This window comes from Pleuronectes platessa, chromosome 13 (assembly GCF_947347685.1).
Source record: "Pleuronectes platessa chromosome 13, fPlePla1.1, whole genome shotgun sequence".
In the NCBI taxonomy this organism is placed as follows: Eukaryota; Metazoa; Chordata; class Actinopteri; order Pleuronectiformes; family Pleuronectidae; genus Pleuronectes; species Pleuronectes platessa.
In genome coordinates this window covers 18,798,102-18,817,248 of record NC_070638.1, presented here as the reverse complement: position 1 = coordinate 18,817,248, position 19,147 = coordinate 18,798,102, and the positions used below count along the sequence as shown (strand labels likewise).

The 19,147-nt window shown below is 41.5% G+C and overlaps 3 protein-coding genes across 3 annotated transcripts; 2 read left to right on the top strand and 1 right to left on the bottom strand.

The window, feature by feature from the left end:
* Positions 1-278: 278 nt before the first annotated feature.
* Positions 279-3,051, top strand: LOC128455230 (RING finger protein 212B-like). Its single transcript, XM_053438914.1, has 12 exons — positions 279-378; positions 465-517; positions 632-706; positions 877-983; positions 1,073-1,175; positions 1,748-1,776; positions 1,877-1,917; positions 1,993-2,017; positions 2,115-2,181; positions 2,674-2,731; positions 2,866-2,896; positions 2,979-3,051. The coding sequence occupies exons 1-12, from the start codon at positions 279-281 to the stop codon at positions 3,049-3,051; spliced, it is 762 nt and encodes a 253-aa protein (XP_053294889.1).
* Positions 2,809-17,282, top strand: LOC128455072 (zona pellucida sperm-binding protein 3-like). The gene is made up of 10 exons (XM_053438704.1): positions 2,809-2,896; positions 15,580-15,746; positions 15,822-15,925; positions 16,036-16,124; positions 16,205-16,385; positions 16,494-16,599; positions 16,684-16,769; positions 16,850-16,941; positions 17,019-17,089; positions 17,181-17,282. The coding sequence occupies exons 2-9, from the start codon at positions 15,582-15,584 to the stop codon at positions 17,078-17,080; spliced, it is 885 nt and encodes a 294-aa protein (XP_053294679.1). The 5' UTR covers positions 2,809-2,896; positions 15,580-15,581; the 3' UTR covers positions 17,081-17,089; positions 17,181-17,282.
* Positions 5,080-14,599, bottom strand: LOC128455229 (zinc fingers and homeoboxes protein 1-like). Its single transcript, XM_053438913.1, has 3 exons — positions 13,840-14,599; positions 7,870-8,063; positions 5,080-6,824 (listed from the first exon to the last, which is right to left on the bottom strand). The coding sequence occupies exons 1-3, from the start codon at positions 14,597-14,599 to the stop codon at positions 5,883-5,885; spliced, it is 1,896 nt and encodes a 631-aa protein (XP_053294888.1). The 3' UTR covers positions 5,080-5,882.
* Positions 17,283-19,147: the final 1,865 nt, after the last annotated feature.

Sequence of the window (19,147 nt, the reverse complement as noted above, 5' to 3'; positions counted from 1 at the left end):
TGCTGAAATATGGAATTTTCACTTTTGTGGGGCTAATAAAGGCTTCTTTTTTCTTTTCTTGTCTTAAACTGTTCCTGTGGAATTGGAAGCAGACCCTTATCTTAAATGTGGATTTTTCAATAGAATTATCACAAACCAGGAAGTTAACCTAAACCATAAGTACACAATTGTACAGTATGTAATCAGGTTTGTCCACACATGTATTATCATATAGTGAAATCTTTAATGTAATAAAATGACATCTACGGGTTGTGACCTTTCAACACACAGGGTTTAAAATGGACTGGTTCCACTGTAACCAGTGCTTCACAAGGAAAGGGTCGTCGTTTGCTGTGTCCAGCTGTGGCCACATCTCCTGTGAGGCATGCATCAAATCTAGTAAGACAGTTATATTCCATCTGCTCTTCCACATTTTACGATATATAATTATCTAACATCATCTCTCGTGCCTCATTTTCTCTCAGAGCAGTGCAGTGTGTGTGGGGCCAGCTGCAGTTATCTGCCCATCACGGATGAGGTTGGTGAGACTGACACATTCACTGCAGGTCACTGTCTAATGCTGCCAGCAGAGGATTATCTTATTCCACCCAGCCGACACATCACTGTAGATCAGCACACCTTTCTATTTCAGATGAAACCACAGGAAAAAGTGTTTTTCAAGGACCCAACGAAGCTGATCCAGTCACGACTGCAGCACATATCACAGGTCTGTCTACTCTGTGCCACTTTTGAATCGCCACACTTTAAATGTCAATATCGTATAAAAATGTCGAAGATCATTTGAGAATCTTACAGTATAACCCACTAGCTACATTTAATTTCCAGTAGTTCCTTAGAAATGAAAGAAGAGTTGATAGTGACTTCCTTCTTCCTCAGATTGTTAATTTCCAGTGGACACAGATGGAAAGAGTCACGACGCACTTCAAGCACAAGTCTGTTGAATTGGAGAGGCGCCTGAAGGAGGTCTCTGAGCAGGGCTACAGGTGATTTCAAAATCTCTGATCGTTCCTCTGCTGCTGTGTAAATAAATCTCAGATTACGACGCTTTCCATCCCATGTCTGTTGTCTCAAGGCAACTGACCGAGCTGAAAAGAGAGAACGCTGCCTTAAAAAAGCAGCTTTCTGAGCTGAAAAGAGAAACTGCCGAATTAAAGAAGCCACTTTCTCAGAGGAGGGTAAGTGTTCCATAATCTTACTTCTTAAAGTTCATGTTTCTTAAGCAGTTTTCAGAAATGAAGTTGAACATGAAATCTCCACACAATTGGGTCCGGACATTCTCTGGGATTTGCCTTTCACACATGACCAATACAGTGGGAGATTCTCCACTCGGACGTGTTCACAACATCACAGAAGTATCATCGGTATCCTCTAAGTGTATGGCTCCTTTTTTTCATCCTGACATATTGGTATTCTTTTTTTTATTGTTTTGTTTTACATCTTTCCCATGTTAGAAACATTTTCTAAACACGCCTTTATGCTCACTGAATCCTGCGGACGGAGGATACCCTGCTGTGTTCTCATGTGGGCTAATTTGGAGATTCTGCTGAGCTTTGTTCTAGAGGGCTGGGCGGAGGAGCTGTAGAGAAAGTCCCGAGCTTCTTACTCCGACATTTGTTATCTAACATACCTCCAGAGAATGTCCAGAGATTATCCGGAGTTCAGTGCATGACTGAAAGCAGCTCTACAATGTCAATGTTAAAGTGTTTCATCATATTTATTTATACTGTTTACTTTCTGCTTGCCATAGGTTTCTCCAGGACAATTTCATACAGATGGGTAAAGGCCAATTTACCTTTCAGAATGGTCATATTTGATTATAAACATTATAGCGCTGAAGCATTTTAAATTACAGTTCACTCATTCTCCTCTCATACAGCACTCAAAGGATGACACTCCCTGTGGCTGTCACCTCCCCAGGTAATCTAAGATTTAATTTTAATTTGTTTCATCAGTTTTTACTGGTCAATTTCATATGTAGTTTTCTTTTACTAGTTACACCTCGGTCAAGAGCCAACAGGTAAGCATTTCTCTCTTTAATGGCTCATCACATTTCTGCATGTAAGAGGAGAATCGCACGAGACTTATTAAACTCACACATGTGTTGTGGTTCTTAGTCACTTTGGCTCAGCAGAGTCTCAGGGGTGGACCAGAGGCCGAGGTCCCAGTCTCTCCTCTCTCACTGTGAGTCTCCCACTTACAGCGGCTCTTGTGTGATTTCTTATCGGTGTAAATAAATGTCATGCTTTAAAACGGTGACAACAGAACAAATTTGTAAAGGTATATGTTTAATTCCCGTGCAACATTTGATGTCCCTTGTTGACATAATAGTTACAGTTTGACAAAAACTGACTCAAGGTTCTTTCAGTAGCTTTCAACCTCATCTCACTGTCGTCCTCAGTGGATAAAGTTAGATAGGTTGTTATGGAGATGTCCGACATTGAAGGAAACTCGATAGACACAGTGAACTCCATCCTCTGATGAAGTCAGTGAAATGAACTCTTAATTATTATTCTCTTATTATACATTCATGGATGAGCTCATTGTGAGCATTCATTTAAGACAATATATAATATAAAGCTATTATACAGAATTTTAGAGCAGACCTTTTTTTTGGTTTTAACTTTTGTTATATTAAATCAAGATAAAAAATGTCACTCTTTCTGTTTTTGTAAGACTCCTGGATCAGCCACTTCTATTTCCAGCAACAGTTCTCTTCATGAACATGTACACAGTAAGTGTGATCATACCCTAACCTTTGTACCTTTAGCTCTTTGTTTGAACTGAATACACTTTGCTTAATAGAATGCAGAACTAAATGCTTTCCGTCCTGAATCAAAATCCCCCCCTTTAACCCATTTGAAATAGGAACACCTACATCCTTCAGCACTTCAACAAGGTAATAAATACTTTCCAAAGAACTTGTGGCAGGCGTTTCTCATGAATTTTCTGAGTCACGAGTCACTTTCTGTTCTCTTCAGAACTCTGCATCAGACCCCTGTTTTCCAGTTCCAGTTTATGAATGGATTTTCATTACAGTCTCCGAGGCGTTAATGAGACGTCCCTATGACAAACATTTGTCCGTTTAGGAGTCGTTAGCTGTTGTGTTCATCAGGACTCTCACGTCTTGTTCTGAGATTTGTGTTCGACCTGAACTTGTCTGCACAAGTGATTAAATGTCTTTGACACTGTTGAATGTATTTAATAATTGTGTTTACATGGGTGGCTCTTCTGTTGAGGAATTAAACAACCACGCTTTTTTTGTGTCAGTCGATTCATTCTCATCTGTTTTTTCTGTCAGTATTTTTTTCTCAATGGCATGTCTGCAGATCACTTCAGCGCTTTTTTTTGCTCACATCTCATAATATACCCAACAACTTTTGCTCATAGTCTTAATCAATTGGATTCTCTACACCATACAAATACACACAGACACACACACACAAAAACATTGCTGACACGTGATTATAAAGGCAAATCCTTTACTGGTTTCCAGTGACACAATTGTGCAAATGAGATTTTTTAAACAGTACAAAATACATTGTAAACACTAAGTGTTATGGACATCTCCCCACAACACTTGTGTTAACGTTTCACGACCAATACAATGATGCACACAGCTTTGTCAACATTCTGGTCATCTAACCTCTGTCGAGGCATTTAAAATGGAACTAAACTCTGACTCGTACTTGTGAGCCGAAGTACTAAAGAATGGGGACTTATTTCTTCTTGCAACACACAGCAATGTATGAAATAACTAATAAATACATGAACTGATACCTCATATTTATTTTGCTTGTACTGTTATTCATAATCACAGTTGACAGAAATAGATATGCATTTAAAGCCTTCTTGCTACTTACAAAGTATGTGGACCCTCATGAGTTATCTACTTTGTCTATATTTTAAAAGTCATGCCCTAGACCTATTAAGACAAGATATATAAAAATACTGATTGACTCGTTGAATGCACATAATTAAGTTGGCAACTCTACCTGAATGATTAATGCAATTGCCTCTTTCTCAGTACTGTTAAATGTAAATGACAAGCAAAGTATTCTACTAGTAAATCAAATATTACAGCAGACTAGGGGAGAATCAGGAATGTTCTTCAAAAATACGCTGTTGACCTAAGTAGAATAAATGAAATGTTACTTTTAAGACATGTTCAGAGTTTTCCCTGTTTAGGGTTCAGAAATGACACGGCAAGTTAGGAATTATTCTTTTGTGAAATAATTGAATTTAATGGAAGTAATGGCAGCAGGCTCTGAAACCAAAGTGCAAGATATCGATTTAAAGTGTACATGTCCAGTGTGCTTTCAATGAAAAGGAATTATCTGATGTGAAGGAATTATGACACACAATGATCAGTCAACAAATTCATGAACACAGACAATTTCTGGAGCAGTTACTTATCTGCTATAGTCAGGTACCGAGAGTACAACCAGTTTAAATTATACTGCTACAATATCATACTAAGACAAATCTTAAGTAGTGAGATCTAAACTAAAAATAAGCTAAAAAAATATTGCAAACCAGTGTACAATTTACTGTCTTATTTACAGTAACACAGGCATCGCAATTATAATTCCAGTCCAAATATATTAGGATAAGCAGGAAATGCAGGATATATAAAAAACACAAACCTCATCAAGGGCTTGTACTGGGAAGACTGGATGTTACAAAACTGCCCCAATTAAAGCAATTTAAACCAAAGTAATAACTATGCTTGTTGGTGCAAGATTAAGATTAAGATTAAGATCCATTTATTCGTCCCAAACACAGGCACACTCATGCAAGTAGGGAAATTTAATCTCTGCTTTTTACCCATCTGGTGCAGGACACACAGAGCAGTGAGCGACCATGTACGGCGCTCGGGGAGCAGATGTTGGGGGAGTGAGGTGCCTTGCTCAGCGGCACTAGACAGGGTAGGGAGACTCTTGGATTTTTGGACAGATCAATCCAGGTTCGTCTTTTGTTGTCTCTCCGTGGAGTCGAACCAGAGACCTTCTCTGCCCATAGTCCAAGTTTCTGCCACTCGACCACCGCCTCTCCGGCAAAGGACATGAGGAGCACTCCGCCTACTTTTAGAAATGTTTTGAAGTAAGGCTGTGTGATATGACGACCTGTCACAATAGAAAAGTCTCTTTGCATGATCCAGTATTGTTTATTTTGTTCCACCGTAAGTCACTCTTTAAAGCAGTCCTTTTTTGTTATTTGGGTGTTTTGCTTTTTTCCCACATGGCACGGATGCAGGCAGGACATGTGAACGTGGCACAGAATACAGCAATTCTGATAAGACCCCGAAACCAGGAGCTCATACCTAAAAGAGGTGCTACTTCTGTTGCATGAAAGTTGTGTAAGGATAAAAAGTCTGACACAGACCAGAAAAGAAAACTTTATAAACAGACTCCAACACCGACCACCTCTTTTACCACCTGCGCAAAAATAATGTCCACCAGCACTAGGAAATTACGGAGGAGAAAAAGTACAGTTGGGTGCTTAAAACAAACCCCAGACTCAGATACTGCTAGAGGCTTTTACCCATGATGCACCACATGGCAAAGCATCGCAAAGATGGAAGCTTAGGACTGCTGGTAAAACTTATATCTGCAAAGACATGGCCTACACTTATATGCTTTAGCAGCAGGATTTGAGAGTCGGTGCGAAAACTTGACCCAAGGTACACAATGCCAAATCGAAAACACCCGGGTCGAGTGTTGGATCAAAGTACAAAGAGGAGAAAATCTATTAATTTTACATTTATTTATTTAAAATTTGCATTACTGAGATATATTATCTGAATATGAAAAGATGCCTATGGGGACATGAAATTTTGGTCATATCGCACAGCCTGATTCTTATGTCTGGTTCCAGTGTCTCAATCAGTAATACTTTGTTCCCTGGTCAGTCTCCCCAGCATCCTGAGATGCAAACCAATCTCGCACTTGCTGGTAGCTCATTTTTGATTTCTTGCATAGTGTGTCAAGGTCTTTTTCATGTAGGGGGCCTGTTGAAAGGAAATACGCTAACAATGGCTGGATATCAGGAGTACCTGTACTTGGAACATTTGCCTGAGATTTCCGTTTGTGGCTACCGCCAACCCGAGTAGATGTCCCAGAGCTGCTTCCATTAGTCAGACCACTGCCACTCTGCTGGAGGGCAAGTTCAGCCAAGAACTGGTCCCGGACCCCCTTTACCCAGCGCAGCTGGCCATTTTTAACAGCATAACGTGTGTCACCAAACCACTGAATTACATCTGCTCGGGGTAAACCTGTAAGCTTAACAAGTTCAGTGTAATCGTCACTCTTGGGCCACTGGCAGCGCAAGAAGTGCTGCTTTAAAACATCCAATTGCTCCTTGGTCTTTCTTGGACGCCCACCAGGAGTGAGAGCAGGAGACGGAGATGTAGTTGAAGGAGCCCCTGAGATAAGCATGGGTGTTGGTGAGGGACTGGCTTTGGCCGGGTGGGATGACTTCTTTGATGTGCTGCTACTGTTTGAAAGTTGTTTATTAGTTGGTGGTGGGCTGCTAGATGGGGAAGAGTGAGGAGATGATTTTAATATATCAGATGGTTCCTGTGGAATATCTGTCTCAATCTTGCAGGTCTTGGTCAATTGTAAGGGCTGTTCTTCACTCTGCCCCTCGTCTTTGACACTGTCCCCGTCACCAGACAGCTCCTCCATAACATCACACTCTTCGGCCTCCGGTCCTCTTTCCCCAAATGCTTCCAGGGTGTTCGTCAGAAAGGTCTGGAAGAAATGTGTACTTCTTGTTCCACTGTTCCGGGTGGCGTCGTTGCCCTTCACGCTACTCGGCTGACAAGTCTTTTGGGTAATGAGTGGAAGAGGTTGAGTTTGTTGATCATGTTTACCTCCCACAGCAGTGTGTTGAGAATAGCTCTAGGCTGCTGCCAGGCTTCCACGGCCAACTCTAAAGGCCAATGTATGCTTCTGCGTTTTGACGGACACGGACAGATAGGACCGCCCTCTCCAACGTGGAACGCCCTCTCCGTGCCTCTCCGAGGTTCCTCGGAGAGCTTTTCGTGCCGCGCTCATTTTTCTAACTATACGTCGAAATGACGGACAGCCCACGGATAGCACTTGGCTGTGATTGGTCCGCTAACGCCAGCATTTCGGAATGGAAACTTCCTGTTCCATTCCCCACATCACAATAAACCAAAATTTCAACTACGACTCTATGATTAATGTGACAAGTGTGTCCGACTGACGGTGGCTGGTTAGAGCACTTACAGCATGTGTGTACGGTCACATACGGTTATAACGAACTTTGATAACGGGGCTAGCGGGCTAGCCACCATGCTAACTGCGGTGGGAACAGCGCAAAAACCCGCTGACTTTAATCCCACGGCTCTCATGACACTGTTTCTCAAACACCGTCAGGTTAGAAGCAAACACTTGGTAGTAGCTAGTATCGGGTGTCCGTGCTGACTGTGTGTGGAAGCTGGGGGGAGCTAGCTGCCTCCGTGTAGCTTCAAGCTGTTGCAACTGTTGAATTAGCAACGCAGTTTGGAAACAAGACCGGGGAACCGCTGCGCTAAGACACGATAACATAAACATTATGACTCGCTGGGTGTCACTTTATTCAGCAAAAACTGTCGCGTCATCAACATCCTTTTTCTGTTGTCATCGTTCACTGTGTGTGAGGAGCCGGGACGACGTAAATAAACCAGCGTGGACTTCTTCTATATACCTCATGAGGTAGGCTTGTCTAAGCTCGACTTCCGTTTCGCCATCTACTGTTCTGGCGGGGAATTGTTTTCACAACAAAAAGGCTCGTAGAACTATAAATCAAAAAGGGTCCGTCCGATCCGTCCGTCCGTCATTCCGAAACGGACTCGAAGAAGCATACTGAGGCCTTATGCTGATAACGGCTGTCACTGAACCATTTACGAATGTCATTATGGGTCAGCCCAGTTTCTTCCTGCAAACGTCTTAGCTCTGCCTCTGCAGGCCAGTTCTCTCTCAGGAAGCTCTTTCGAAGAGCGGCGAGCTGAATTTTGGACTTTTTGTAGCGGCTGTGACGGTGCTGTCTCGATGAAGACTCTGAAAGGTCAAGGGAGACATCAGTTGCTGTGCTTGCTGGCGGGTCTGCTGGTGAGCGATAGAAGTATGAATCCTGAGGAGGGGGAAGCGTGGAACTGAAACATGGGGTGGTGGGTTTAGCTGGTTTATAGGAATCTGGTGACTCACACTTTGGTTTGGTCTTCTTGGGGGCAACACTGGTGAGAGCAACTTCCACTTCTTCCCTATCCTTATCCTCAGTAACCATATCCTACCATTACTGACGATAACTCCAATTGTCACTGCTGTTCCCTTCATGCTTTTCAGACATTTTCTTTTTTTTGATAATTTTTTTATTTGGAAATGTATATGAAAACCGAATACACTGAGCATACATTTTAACAGACATATCCATAGTTTTTTTTTTTTTTACATACACATACAAACAACATCCCACCCACCCCACCCACTTGAACATGTAGTACACACACCTAGAATAACAAAAAAAGAAGATAATAGGTAAAAAAAATAAAAAAAAAAAAAAATATATATATATATATATTCTGTACGCTACTTGATATAGGGTCCTAGTGCAAGAAATATTGCTATGGGGTATCAGGTATAGTTTTGAGTTTCCCTATGTATTTCAAAACCGGATCCCAGGTGGAGTAGAAATTGTCCCTTGACCCCCTAAGTGAGTATTTAATTTTCTCTAATTGTATAAAGTGCATCAGGTCACACATCCACAAAGACGCTTTGGGAGGGTTTTTTGATTTCCAATGTAATAATATTCTTCTGCGTGCAAGCAGAGTCACAAAGGCCAAAAATTTTTTATAACTTTTCCTTACTATAGAATGTCTTCGGTCTGTGATACCAAATATAGCTACTGCTGCATTGGGTTGGAAATCAGTATTGAGCGCCTCAGATATTGTTTTAAAGATCATAGACCAGTAAGAGACCAGAGCAGGGCATGACCAAAACATATGGGTTAAGTTGGCAGGGGTGTGATGGCATCTGTTACAACTAGCATCTGAATTAGGATATATTTTAGCTAATCTTGCTTTGGAAAAGTGAGTCCGGTGTAGAACTTTAAAATTGTATTATACTTAATTTTGCACAAGAAGTGCTGTCATTCACTCTTTGTAAAGCACAGTTCCACATGTCATCTTCCATGTCTTCCCCCAATTCATCTGCCCAGTCCGCCCTTATCTTTGCGATGGTTATGGTTTTAAGAGAAGCTATACAATCATGTATTCTAGAAATGAGCCTTTTTGAATTAAACGGGGATTCTAGCATATCATCTAAGCCAGACATTGAAGAGAGAATTGGAAAGTTGGGGTCATGGCTCATAAGGAAGTGGCGTGCTTGAAAATATCGAAATAGGCTAGATCGAGGAAGGCCAAATTTTTGTGATAAGTCGTTAAAGCTGGCAAATACACAATTTATGTACATATCTTTAAATTTAGAAATGCCTTGTCTTCGCCAAAAAGAGAATGTAGCGTCTATTTTAGCTGGGGGGAAGAGGTGGTTATTGCATATAGGGCTTAAGCTAAGAATTTGTTTGAAACCAAAGTACCGTCTCAATTGAAACCAGATCTTCAAAGTATTGATGACAATTGGGTTGTTTGTGAACTGGGAAATAGAAACGGGGAGACTGGAAGTGACCAGAGCCGTAAGAGATGTTGAGATGCATGATGTAGCCTCATAGTGGCACCAGTCTGTGTCTGGAGTATGAAGCCAAAACATTATTTTTTGAACATTTGCAGCCCAGTAGTAGTAGAACAGATTAGGAAGAGCTAGGCCTCCCTGTAATTTAGGCCTCTGTAGAAGCTCTAAACGTACCCTAGGGTTCTTGCCATTCCAAATAAAAGAAATAAAAGCGCTATCAATACCTTTAAAGAAAGACCTAGGAAGGTAAAGTGGGATATATTGAAACAGGTAGAGGAATTTGGGGAGCACACTCATCTTGATGCAATTCACTTTACCTGCCAAGGACAAGTGGAGTGTTCTCCATTTCTTTAGATCTAATTTGACTTTATCAAGTAGAGGAGCAAAATTTTTCCCGATAGAGGTTTTTCATATCTCTAGTTATGTTAATGCCCAAATATCTAAAGCCGTTTCTAGACATTTTAAACGGTAAAACATTCTCCTGAATTTGAAGAGCCAAGTTGTTAACAGGGTAGCATTCACTTTTACTAAAGTTCAGTTTATACCCGGAGAGTTTACCAAATCTTAACAGAGCATGGAGGATATGAGGTACACTAAGAATAGGGTCCGAGACAAATAATAGTAAATCATCGGCATATAAGCTTAGTCTATGCTCTTCTCCTTCTCTAAAAAGTCCACTTATTGATGGCAATGATTTGAGTGAAATGGATAAGGGCTCTATGGCCAGGGCAAATAACAGTGGACTAATTGGACATCCCTGACGGGTCGCTCTCGACAGGGTGAAGTACTGTGATTGCCTGCCGTTTGTAACCACAGAGGCCTTGGGTGAGCTGTAAAGAAGTTTAATCCATGAGATAAAATTTGGACCATACCCAAATTTCTTTAAACACGTGAATAAATATTCCCACTCAACCCTGTCAAAAGCTTTCTCTGCGTCCAGCGAGATGACCACCTCAGGTACCTCATTGGACGCAGGGGAGTGAATAATATTCAAAAGCCGTCTGATATTTGTAAATGAGTGTCGACCCAAAATTAAACCAGTTTGGTCAGCAGAGATCACATCAGTCATTGTGGTTTCTAGGCGTAGGGCAAGAGTTTTAGCTAGGATCTTCACGTCACTGTTTAGGAGGGAGATGGGTCGGTATGAACCACATTCTGTATTCTCTTTACCTGACTTAAGCAGGAGAATAATCGATGCCTCAGTGAGTGTTTGTGGTAATGACCCACGGGATATAGAATCCATAAACATTTCAAGAAGAATTGGGGATAGTTTCTTAGAAAAAGTCTTAAAAAATTCTATTGGATAGCCGTCGGGGCCAGGTGTCTTACCACTTTGCATTGCCATTATTGCGTTAATAATTTCAGACAGTTGCAATGGGAGTTCGGTCTTTGTCTTATCCGTTACCTTTATGGAAGGAGCCTCGAGATCGCAAAAGAAATGTTCCATATCAGTTCTATCACTGGTCGCCTCTGTACAGGTTAGAATAAAATGAGGTGAATGTTTCATTAATTTCTCCCGGGTCAATAGTTAAATCACCATTTGGTTTCCTTATTTGTGAGATTTGTTGAGAAACAGATTGGGACTTAAGTTGGTGTGCTAAAAGACGGCCAGCTTTTTCTCCATGCTCATAGGCATATCCACGTGATTTTTTTTTTTTTTTTTAAATGTGTTTATTATTTTCCAGAATGAAAAAGGAACACAGGACAAACAAAAATGAAAAGGATAAGAAAAAAAGACCCACCCCAAACTAACAGGATCAGCACATCCTAGTAAAGAATTAACAGAAGCCACAGTCATGACAATAAATTAAACATACAAATTTACAAAAGACTACACAAAGTGAAGATTAAACTAGCAGATACACACAGCAGGCGTTTCACAATGATCCATACTTTAGTCCTTTCCTTGAAACAGTTGCAGTACAGGGTCCCACATCCTATCAAATATGTCTCCCCTGTCTTCATTATGAAGTCTCAGTCGCTCCAGGTGAAGCATATTTGCCATTTCTCTCAACCACTGATCGTACGTGGGTTTCTCATATTTATTGGCAGAAGACAAAGGGGTGGTTGCCCCGAGAATGGCTACAAATGGATCCGGCTCCCAACATTTCCCGTAAGCCGTAGAGAAGCAGTGAAAAATACTTTTCCAGTATGTGTACAGTTTGCTGCATAACCAAAAAGAATGCGTTAAGTTACCAGTCATAGACTTGCATCTGTTACAAATGGGTGAAACATCAGGAAAGAAACTGTGCAGTTTTTCTCTGGAATAATAGAGCCTATGCACCGTCTTAAACTGAATAAGGCTATCCACGTGATTTTAACAACATTTTTTCTGTTTTACCGGTTGACAACAGGTTGTATTGAGTTTGAAGGTCAAGCTTTTTTTATAGAGTTCAGGGGATGGAGACGTAGAGTACTGAGAGTCTACTGTGCTTATTGATTTAATAAGCTGGTCTTGTTCAAGTCTACGCATCTTATTGATTCTTGCTGAGTATGATATAATCTCACCTCTGATCACAGCCTTCAGTGTCTCCCAAAGCAATGAGGAGGAGATGTTATCTTTTTTATTGGATTCTATAAAGTTATCAATTTCTTTGTTTATCAAATCACAAAATGAACTGTCAGCCAGTAAGGTTTTGTCTAATTTCCAAGGAGGGCGTTCCGAATTGTTAGGAGGAAACACAAGATCTAGTAAAACTGGGGCGTGATCAGATTCAACTATGGTTGAATAATCTGCATTTGTGACAAAGGGAAGAAGGTTTCCATCAATAAAAAAATAGTCTATTCTGCTGTATGAGTGGTGGACTGGGGAAAAGAAGGAGAAGGATTGACCAAGTGGAAAAAGAGAGCGCCAGGGGTCAACACCTCCTATTTGATCCATAAAAAAAGCTAAAGATTTGGACATTTTTGAAGGGTCTGTAGATTTAGGATTAGAGCGGTCCAATATTGGGTTAATTGTGCAATTCAGATCACCCCCTAAAATTAATTGTTGTGAGTTTATGTCTGGTATTAATGAGAAAACTTTACCCATGAATTTATCATCATCCCAGTTTGGGGCATATATATTAACCAAAACGACAGGTTTGTGGAAAAGTAGCCCAGAAACTATGACAAAGCGCCCCTGTGGGTCAGAGATAACAGTGGTAGCACTGAACTGAATTTTTTTATGGATCAATATAGCTGTCCCACGTGTTTTGGAATTGAAACTTGAGTGGAACATATGTCCCACCCAAGCTTTTCTGAGTCTAATTTGATCTTTTAACAACAAATGAGTTTCTTGAAGAAATGCAATTTCACATTTTAAATATTTAAGGTGATTGAATATTCTAGCTCTTTTTACAGGTCCATTCAAGCCTTTTACGTTCCAGCTAATAAATCTTACATCAGTCTTTCTTACATTAGTTCTTTGTTCCATGGTTAATCAGAAAAAGGATAGAATTACAATAATAACTGTAAAGCAAATAAATGGTCGCAACAAAAAAGTGTACAGCTTCATGAATGACCTCACTAAGAAAGAGTGGGATAAAGAAATAATAAAAATAATAAAAATAATAAATAAATCTAGTGGTGTACCATCCCATAACCCTGTCCCATACCCCAGACATAGACATAACTAACACTAAGCCTATACTTGTTCCTCTCCCTGAGGCAAGCTGCAGGCATAACACTGTTTCCAAAAACTTCCGGTAGAACATCATCTTCTTGCTTCTAGCTAAGAAGGCTCCCAGTAATGTATATTATATTAACAAGCTTAACACAAAGGCCATGAAGGCAAAAGCAGGGCTAAAGGGACAAAAATATTATAAAATAATAATTAGACGTTAAAAAAAAAATATATATATGCACATCCATGTAATGGGAAAGCTATGTGTCCCCTTCTCTTTTGTTCCCCCTAAGTATACATTAGCCCATACATAACATGAACGTAAGCACACAGTAACACAAGATCCGGGCCACTTTTTTTCCCCCACCTTCTAAACATGTTATCCCAAACGTAGCGTGGGTGAAAGCACAGTACCTTAAAATCCAGGGCGTATGTCAGAATAGTTGCAAAGGCAGTTACGCACGTACACAGTAGAGTATGCGTTATTTACCGTCCGTCTCCAGGCCAAACAGTGAAGGCAAACACTGCCGCATTATTACTCTTTACCAATCCTCTGATCGTAGAACCTCTGAGCTTCATCAGGTGAGTCGAAGGTGAGCACGTCGTCCCCGTGTGTCACGCGTAGCCTGGCGGGGTAGATCAGGTGGAACCGGACGTTCTTTTGGTAAAGGGCTTGCTTTATCCCGTTAAATGCAGCGCGCTTTTTAGCGAGAGCTGCGCTGTGATCTTGAAACATCCTTATGACAGTTCCTCCGTACCGCAGCTCGTGATTCCTTGCCCAGCGCAGCGCAGCCTCCTTCTGTTGGAATCGGGAGAAACAAACCAGGAATGTGCGCGGAGGTTTTCCTTGTCCAGATCTGAAGGTCGGGGACCGGTGGGCTCTCTCCAGTTCGGGCGGCGAAGTGAAGACCTCGGGACCCATCACCTGCGTCAGCAGCTCCGACATGAATTTAACCGGGTCCTTGCCGTCCTCGCTGCCTTCTGGTATGTGCAATATACGGAGATTGGCTCTCCGCGATCGGTTTTCTAGGTCATCGAGTCGAGTCAAGAGAGATTGGTTTTGGGTTTGGAGCGTCTTAATGGTAGACTCCACAGCGCATACACGTTCAAAGTTATCACCGGACACAGACTCCACTGAGGTGAGGCGCTGTTGGAATGTGTTCACTGTTGTTTGGAGTGAGTCCAGCGAGGCTTGTAACGGCGTTGTAGATTCTTGAATCAGGAGAGAGACATCATCCCTTAGTGTGGTTCTTTGCTTCGCAAATTCTGCGCCCAGTTGATCCTTAGAAATGACAGCGGCATCCATGGTTGCTCCGGGTTCTGAAGTTTTTGTCGCTGTCAGAGGGCTGTTAGCTGAGAACGGTGCTAGCTTACTTGCGGCGCTAGTAGCAGCACGTGTAGCTGGGGTTTGTGCACTGCAACCCGATTTAACAATGGAAACACTTGAATAAACCCAATACTGATGGTTTGTCAAAAACACTGGGAAGAAAGCTGGGTAAAAAAAACGAATATAGCAAAAAGTTGACTGGGAGCCTTCTCTCGTGTGTCCGCTCACCACATTTACAACCGGAAGTTCCTCAGACATTTTCTCATGTATAAATACTTCAAACATTAATACACCTCCATTATGGGAATGTTTTTTTCTTCAAATCAATGTTGTAAATATTGTAATTTTGTTACATGCAGCATCTACTGCAAATCTGTCTGTCCTGGGAGAGGGATCCCTCACATGTGACCCTCTGAGGTTTCTCTGTTTTTTCTCCTCTTAATAGTTTTTGTTTGCTAGTTTTCCCTATCTCTTGTTGAGAATTAAAGACAGAGGATGTCGCACCTTATTAAGCCCTATGAGACAAATTGTGAATATAGGCTATACAAATAAAATTTGATTAATTAATTGATGATAATTCCGACAAATGACGGGCATTGTCATACAGTTTATATTCTCATATCTGCTCTAGCTGTGGAATGCTCTCTGGTTCCTAATAGAAAGTAAATAGCTATAACACGATGAATGGGACTTTTTGTAATGAGAGTCAGGCAGCTGCACCTGAGGTAGTGAACACACACCAGGTGACTGAAGTTAAACTAGATGAGCGTCTCCCAGTACAACCAATAAAAGCTTCCCCAGTACCCATCCTGTGTGTTCAGTCATGATGGCTTTGTTTTGGCAAGGGGTGCTGCTCGCCAGCCTGGTAGCTGCTATGTCAGTTAATGCAGGTAATATAGCGTCAAAAAGAATTGAAGGTTTCTTTGCTGTTTGTGTACAAACCTGATTGTATTTGTCAGACATGAAAGTGGACTGCAGGCCTGATTATGTGACGCTGGTGTGGAGAGAGAACAGGAACCCGGTCGACCCCTCGCACTTTCGTCTCGGTAACTGTCTTCCCACCAGCTTCTCGGGCAGGGAGGTCATTTTCACTGTGGGCTTCAACGACTGTAACTTCAGGAGACTGGTGGGTAGAACATTTAAATCTGGGCTTTTTAAGTAAATGTGATTTGATGGTTTAAGTAACCCGTCTTCCTCATAGGTCACTGGGAATCAACTTATACACAGCAATGACCTGATGCACATCTCCTCTCCAGACTCCCACGAACTCTCCTTCACTCACCAAGTTGTGTGTTCGTATGAGAGGTGTGCATTCATGCAACTTCCACACAAGGGTGTTGAATATCAAGACTATTTGATCACTTTTTTGGACTTGTGTTCAACTGATTCATGCAATAAATGTGTCTTTTGTGCAGGCCTAAAGATTGGTACCCCCCCACCTACAACCCTGTGTTCAATACATTTGGTCAAGGAGCGATGGTTTTTCATATTGGACTAATGAATGGTAGGTGTCAAGAGTTCATCACCTCAACTTGAAACTGAGGTATTTTAACTAGACGTCTCAACTCCACCTTGTGCTTTTAGAGGATTTCTCAGGCCCTGCTGAATCCACCAGTTTTCCTCTGGGCTCCTTCATACCCATCATGGCGAGTGTTGAGCTACAATCCCATCAGCCCTTGCTGCTGCTTCTTGATGAATGTGTTGCTGCCGCCACGCCAGAGCTGAATCCTGGAAGTGATTTATACCCAATAATCACAAATAAGGGGTAATGCTTGTTGTACTGAATATGAACACAGACCTCCTGACTTCTTCTGCCCACACACTGGAAGTAATGTATTTTTTGTATTTTTTTTTTTTTTTTTTAACCATACAGATGTCTTGTGGACAGCAAGACATCCCGTTCAAAATTTGAACCAAGGCAAAAGACATCTGAGATCCAGCTGTCCCTTCAAGCGTTTAAGTTTGCCATTGGAAAAGAGGTAAACCTCCATTCTATATCTGTGCATGGTCTTTCACATAATGGCTGTAAATACTGGATCATTGCTCTCCTCTGCATTCAACAGGTGTATTTGCACTGCCAACTTGTGGCTTGGGATCCTGTTGGGCTTGACCACACAAAGAAGGCCTGCAACTACATCAAAAATCACGGGTAAAACTTGTATAACTAGTCTGAAAACTAGACGGCTTTAAGTCAAATTGTGAATAATCCCGGACACTCTCCCTGTTCAGCTGGGAGCTCGTGGATAACCCTGCATATAGCAACCTATGTGACTGCTGTGACTCAACCTGCAAGTCCAGGAAGATGAGGAGTACAGCCTCGGGTATGTAAACCACCTGTGCAGTGTTTGGATTAAACTGGTCTCATTTTACTGATGGTCCAAAGGTGTTTGTGTTACAGGGAAGCTTGGGCTGGTAAAGAAAGCCGTCCTCGGGCCTTTCACAATCACTGAGAACCCCTGAAGCATCAAAGTGAGAAACCACTTTATTTTACTCTGCAAAATTCTGAATTTGTGCTCAGCGACTGCATTCATCGACTTGTTGTCTTTGTTTCCCTCTCCAGAAATGAATCCATCTGAAGGACTGGCTCCGACAATCTGACTTGGTTTTTATTGTTTCCAGCTTTGAAAAGCTTGGTTGCCTCTTTGCATTTCAGATTTGATGCCATTAAAGATGTATCCATTCAACTTGAACAAGGCTCCAATCATTTATCACTCAAACAAAGGGTATTGATGTCTGCTAAGGTTGTCACTAGGTCAAACTGAAGCTGTCATTACAGGGTGTAATGGTATAGATTTAACAGTTTCACCCTCGCATTAAGAATTTCCCTAATTAATTCATGAACCTGTGTGGAAACTTGAGTTGGAACTCCTTGTATTGTATACGGATTGTTCTAGGCCCACAGTGAGTTTTCGAAAACACTTATTGACATTTCATTAAACAAATAATTAGGGCTATAGTTTACATGGTGGACTTGCTCTTGTTAGTGAGCTATTTTTTTTCTGCATTTTGTTTCTTCCAAGGCCAACAAATGGTACAGGGTCAAAGGTTGTTCAGTTACCAAAGCTAATACAAAAATGTATTGGCTGGATTAAATATAGTGGACAATTGTATACTGCCTTCATTAGTTTCAACACAAGCACTCTGTGAAATGTCACTGGCTCTAAATGTAACGCATTCAGTTGCCAGTTGGCTTCATCCATCCATTATTGTAAAGTATATTTTGACAATGTGGATGAGGCAAAGAAATTGAGCTTTAACTCCTGAGGTGCAGGTCATGACTTGTTGTGCAGCATGTGTCCTAAATGTTCAGGGATAAACGCTTTCAAAGTATCTATGAAAACCATTGATCTGGGTTGAAATGAGTATCCAGTGCTGGAATTAATAACATCAATTTACAAATAGTGGTAGGCTCTCAGTTCTTCAATTGTACATTTATATTACAGTATTTAAATGGTAGGCTTGTCTTTAAAAAGTGGTATATTTTCAATAGTAGTATAGGCTTGTTGTATGGGTTATTTATATCGTACTAGTAGGCTGTTTTTAAATGTAGGTTTTCAAATAAGTTATGAATGTCTTTAATATTAAACGTATCTTTGGTATAGTAGGGTTTTTAAATAGTCACATTCTTTTAACGTGTGTGTATTGTCGGTGCCTTGTTCAAACCACCCCAGATGTCACTCTGCCCGTCAGTCTGTGGTCAGGGCAGAACAGGGAGCAGAGCTGAACCAGCTGAATATATTGTGTGAGCAGGTCGCAGGTAAAGTAACAAGGAGGAGAAACAGACCTTTAGAAGCCGCCATGTTTAAGTGTAGCGTCTCTAGTTACCTTCAGTCTGTCGGTGTCGAGCCACAGACTCCACTTTTGCGCAGTTTTAGCTAATTAGCTAGCTAGCTAACAGTTAGCGGCTAATAGCAGCGTCCTGTACTACGTCATCACGTCTCACTGCTGGGGGGTTCTCCAGTGATAAATTCATAGTATAACTTCACTAGACTACACACACACTCTACCATCATGTCTATATAGGATGAATGTATCTTTCATTGGTTTGGCATTATAGCAGGAAACACACAGTATGAGTAAATCTGGTGACAGCATTACATGGAGCTGAGCCTCTTCTAGGGTCCCTGGTGATGTACATGAGTTTTACTATCACTGTTCAAAGCTGATCTGACCTTTGAAAGAACTGGGACCTCATTGTGGGAGTTTGAATCTGACCCAATCCTTCCACGACAAGTGAAAGTCTTGTGATAGAAGACTCTTTGCATACTGATACAACAGCTCCAAGGTTTCTGACCAAGGTTTGCCCAAGATTTTAGAACCTGGCAGGAGATTTATAACTCCTCGCTCACCCGACCACAGCAGCGTTTGTAAAGTCGGGTCCGGATCCTGGCTGATGAGGCTTGATCAAGGCCGTATTCTGAGCCCTAGTTGATCTAAAATGTGCTGAACGGGGTCAGTGCTCTGTGCAGGCCAGTCACGCTCTTGCACTCTAAACTGGGAATAACATTTTCTTGCGAACTTGTCTTG